This window comes from Microtus oregoni, unplaced genomic scaffold (assembly GCF_018167655.1).
Source record: "Microtus oregoni isolate MIOR12 unplaced genomic scaffold, Mior012 000017F_ref0000208, whole genome shotgun sequence".
NCBI lineage: Eukaryota > Metazoa > Chordata > Mammalia > Rodentia > Cricetidae > Microtus > Microtus oregoni.
In genome coordinates, this window is record NW_024543076.1 from 35,576,193 (window position 1) to 35,581,481 (window position 5,289).

Sequence of the window (5,289 nt, forward strand, 5' to 3'; positions counted from 1 at the left end):
CTATCTGTTTAGAAGTCCTAATTAATTACTATATCAAATATGTGAATTTTCTTAGATATACATGACATTTGCAATGTCTAGGTATGCAGTGAAACAATGAGTTTTATTATAACTCATTGATCATCATCATTAAATTTTTCATTTTTTGTATTTAAAAATTTTATTGCTGTAGATAAATTTATTATTTCTAGGAAGGTAACTAGATCTTTCATCTTACTCTACATAATAAAACATAAGAGATTTATTTTGAAAATAACCACAATTTTGAAATAAATGGTAAATATTTAGAGCAAGCATGGTAGTCTATGCCTTTAATATTAACACTTGGTTGGCAGAGGTAGACGTATCTCTATGATAGAGACTAGCCTACTTTATGCAGGACTTTCCAAGTCAGCCAGAACTGCATATTGAGAAATATAAAAAAAAATCAATTTTTTTTAAAAAACAAGTATAAAAATTAATTTGAGATTTTCTACGATTAGTGTTTCATTTTATTTATATGGGTTATTTGAGACATCTGGCAAAAAAAAGGGACATTCCAGTGATAATTTTCAGCAACCTGATATTTATTATTATTATTATTATTATTATAGCAGCTATTTTCTGAAACTGCTGTCAATGAGAAAGATAATCTTTAACACTTTTAGTAGAAAGCCTCCAGTTCAGAATTTAATGTATTTTTTTTTTAAAATAGAACAACTCTTTTAAAAGAGGAGTCAAAGTGATGTCTTTAAAACACAAATGTCCAATAGACTGGAGTAAGAGAGAAGTATGTAGAAAAAATGAGCCAGTGATAGAATAGAAAATAATGTAATCATACTCTATGTTCAGATCTGTTCTCTAACCCATGGTGTGGCTGGACATTATTGCTTTCTATTTATGACCATTCTATTGAGTTTCTTCTAATATGTTTTTAATATTTTCCTAGTAGAAGAGACCTTTGAATTTCTTATCTGAAGAGGGCATAATATTCAGGAAAGAGAGAGGAGGTAACCTCTGAAAAACTGTCACATGTCTGAAACAAAATTGTTTTCCAGTAAATTATAATTAGAAAATCTCTTTTTGTTTGGGTTAATTAGTCAGTTCCCTAATGTTGCCTTTCCAGCAAGCATTTAAAATAATGTCACTGGAAACTAAGTGAAGCAGCACCACCTGTATGCTAATAGTGCTGGCTAATGTCTTTCTTCCTGATAGCACATGACTTGAGTAATTCTCCGAGCGTCCCTCATCTGGTTAGTGCTGCCCAGTGTGTAATGGCATGTAGATATAAATACTAATGGAGAAAGTGCACTGCCTTGGGGAACACCCATCTCGACAAGTAACTAATTGCTTTATGTACATTAGTACCAAGTGAAGCGTTTTACATCTTCTGAAGGGAAGCAGCAGCCTCCACTCTCTAATTTACCAAAATGTCATGTCTCCTTCTGACAGAAAGGCTTAGAAGAATTTTTTTAAAGCCATTTGAGTAACACTTTCCAATTCACTATTCCTTGTAAACTGGGTTCAGAATATTGACTCAGAAAATTACTAATATTTCTAATCAACTGATACATAGTTAGATATTTAATTTTCTTAATTATTTAATGCCTATCTATTTGTATCTCTATCATCATCTATCTCAAACTTCTTAAGATTTAAATAAATTATATTATGAACAGAAAACACTTGGAGTTAATTTGCGTGTTATGAAAAGTATTAAAACATTAGCTTTTTAGGCTTCAATTGCTTTCTACCCATACAAGTGTAAATTAAAACAATATACACACAAGTTCCTTTGAAAACAAAAAACTTAAACAATATTTTTGGTGAAGAAAATGTACTGAAAGCATTAGTGACATTTCTTCCATGACACAGAGTTACACTTTGATGTATGTGCCCTTAATGTGTGTACTTAGTGGTGATACACCGTGATTAGACGGTTAACAGGCCTGATGAGAAGTGCAGGGTTGCTCGGTTTGATGAATGGAGTCTTCCTGTCAGGAAACAGGACTGTTTCCGTGAGACAGGTTGGCACTGCTGTCACCAAAGGGACTCTTGTAATTATCTGCAGTAAGTGACACAACTCGAGTGTACAAAGTCAAGTTGGAACAAGTTTCTCCCAACCGTTCTCTGTCATTGACCCCTCCCTTTTTTACTCAAGACATTCTGCCCTCTCATGTATGAGAATAGTCTTCATGTTAATTCAGTTCCAGACTAGGCTGTTCATTTTGATATCTGAATACTGCACTTGCTCTTTCTGTAGCATTTCTTACTTTTTATGGGATGGCAATAAATACATGCCCTTGTATATAGCACATCTGCTGTCTGTTTTACAGAAAGAAGGATGCATTTCTTGTGTTGTTAAAGAAGCTTTTTAAAAAAAAATTTAGCAAGGTATAATGAGTACACCAGTTTTACTGATGGCCCTTGTCTTCTAGTTCTGGGTGTCAACAGCAGGTGGAGGGTGGAAATCATAAAACCCATTGAATTAGCCAATGAAGGTAAGGAGGTGCTTGCGGCCTGTGTGAAGCACAGCCAAAGTGGACATGCTAGATTTGGTGCTAAATGGAGTAAGAGTCCTAGTTCCCCAGTGTGACATGGGACAGGTTTGATCCTATCAAGCTCAATGATGCCATTTGAATGTTGACTATTAAAATATATTTTATATGGTCAGTTGTGAGAATTACATACTACACGTATGATTCTGGGTATGGTGTGGGTAAAGGTAAGAAAGACCTTTTTGTTATAATTATCCTTCATGATAGAAAAGAGTGGGCTTTATCTGCACTTTCCCAGTTGTATATCTGCTTTAACTGAATAACAGGTTGGTAACTACGCAAAACTGATTCACCTATGTCAGGATACAAATCTTCTCTATATTATGGTGATATTTTTACTTCAATATATTTTAAGAAAAGCAATGATTTTTTGGTAAATAATAACCTCCATATAAAAATAAATAACTTGATAAGATTTAGCCTGCTGATATACTAAGTAAATCCTCGCTAAATGTTAGCACACATTAGGGACTACGTTTTTGTTTGCTATTCTCTATTAATCACCCTATACTACTGTGTTTCATTACTTGTAATGAAAGCTGGACAGTAATGTTTTGCTCTTTAATTATTTATGAAAGAAATACATTTGTTACATGTAAACATGCATCATGTCATTAACAAACTGTGTTTGAAATACCTGTAAGATTACTTGTCTTGTGTTGTTTGCTTTATAACCTTGCAAACCAGATGGTAAGTGTCATAGTAACTTGTTATTTTTTTTCCTTAAAGGGAAAAAGATATAAAACATAGTTAATATTATTTATATTATTCTGTTTAAAGTGCTTTATTCTATCTATCTTAAGAATTAACTTTCAAAAAAAAAAGAATTAACTTTCCATAGCAACATTTTAAGTTTTAATATAGATGCCTTATCTGGCAAGGATTAATTCCCTACTGATAAGATACATCTTAAGTAACTATTTCCATTTTCCTATTTCCAAGGTTTGAGTACAATAGAATGAGTTGGAATGCACTGCATATGAGCAGTGAGCCCTGTGAATGAAGACACTCATGGATCCTTGGCTACAGTCCAGGGCTTCTTGTTATGGAGGTTGTAGGAAAAAGGGCTAGCTACTAAAGGAAAGTGTTTGGATGGGTCTCCATTTTGATCAACATATTAGGTTAGTTACTTTTTTCCTACATATGTCTCTTCCTAAGACACATTTGATTTTAATCATATACATATTTGCATATTTGCATAGCAAAGAAAATACTGTCTGAAATTTCTACATGAAGTTTTGATCAAACCCTATTCTAGTCACTTAGCATGGAAAGCATAGTGAGACCTTGTATGTGGGAGAAGTGGAATAATCAACACTAACCCAGAAAAACATGATTGACCCGTTGATGCAGTCCCATTCTTGGAACCTGCCCTGAAAAGCCAAAGCTCTTCTTTTTTTTTTTTTTCCCAGGGACTGGAGAAATTTAATAAAAAGAAAATAAAAAAAGAGAGTCAGAATCCATCAGTCTTCTCTGCTAGTCATCCTCGCCTTCATCCTCCTCTCCTTCTTCCCCTTCATCATCATCTTCATCTTCATCTTCTTCACCTTCATCTCCTTCATCAATATCTTCCAAGCCTTCTTCTTCTTCATCATCATCGTCATCATCTTCTGCCTCTCCCTCTTCATCGCCCATATCAGGAACCAAATAGTACTGCAAGGGGTTTGGCCAAATGTCATCTTTGATGACTTCTCCTAACTCATCTGCACCTGCATCAGAGTGGTCAGTAAACCAGGTAAAGAAGCTCTCTGGCTCTTCGTGTTGTCTCTTCCTGCTGGCCTTATTCTGTGTTTGACTCGAGCGTTTTGTCAAATCCTTTCCAGATTTCCATTTGATTTCAGTGGACTTTGAGGATGGGTCACCACCCTCATTCAGATGAAATTCTTTGGAGAGAACTTTATTTTCGAAGTAGGGATTTTCATCAAAATAAAAATCTATTCTGTAACCTGATTTAATGTCTTCAAATTCTGTTACTTCAACTCTGGTTAAATAATGCAGAGCCTCTTCGTCTTCCTCCCCAAGCAGTGCAGACACTTGTGGATGGTTGACAAATGTGGTTACCCAAAAATTTGGGATTTTAGCGATCAATTCTGACCTCTTCTGAAAAAACGGTTGGCGGAGTTTATTATATTTTTGTTCTACTTTTAGTATTTCCTCACTTGCTTGTTCATTAAGTCTGTCTATTTCATTTTGTACTTCGTCAATGTGTTCAATTGCTTCTTGCTGTTCTTTTTCTCCCTTCGGCAGGCCGGGAGAGGCAGACTTGTCCTCCAGTTTCGGGGACGGAGCCGATTTGGGTTTCTTGGACTGAGGCAGAAGAGCAGATTGCCGTTTCGGGGCCATGACACGAGGGAAGTGGCTAGAGGCCAGAGGCCTGCTGCAGAGAGGAGGAAGAAACTCGCAGGAACTCGCCAACGCTCTTCTTGCTTCCTAGCTCTTCAGTTCTCACCTGGAGACCTTTAATCAACTTAACCCTTTCTATCAACTCATCCTCCCATTGTCCATAGAGTTCACTTCTCAAGACGATGGACCCAGAAGCCTAGATTGGGGTGCTTTTGATGCTCATTGGTTTTCCAGTACCCTTGCCATTCTCAATGACAGCCCACTTGAGAGGAAAGCCTTTGTTGCTATTAAGTGCTCCTGGTCCTTTATTGCCACTTCCCACTTGTGAGCATGTGTGTGAGGATGCTTCCCAAGAGGTTTAACTAAGGAGGAATGATGTCAACGATGAAATTTTAAGTATTACTTTGAG

At 35.9% G+C, this 5,289-nt stretch overlaps 1 protein-coding gene across 1 annotated transcript; it reads right to left on the minus strand.

The window, feature by feature from the left end:
• Positions 1–3,949: 3,949 nt before the first annotated feature.
• Positions 3,950–4,880, minus strand: LOC121458451 (protein SET-like). Its single transcript, XM_041667757.1, has one exon. The coding sequence runs from the start codon at positions 4,878–4,880 to the stop codon at positions 4,014–4,016; it is 867 nt and encodes a 288-aa protein (XP_041523691.1). The 3' UTR covers positions 3,950–4,013.
• Positions 4,881–5,289: the final 409 nt, after the last annotated feature.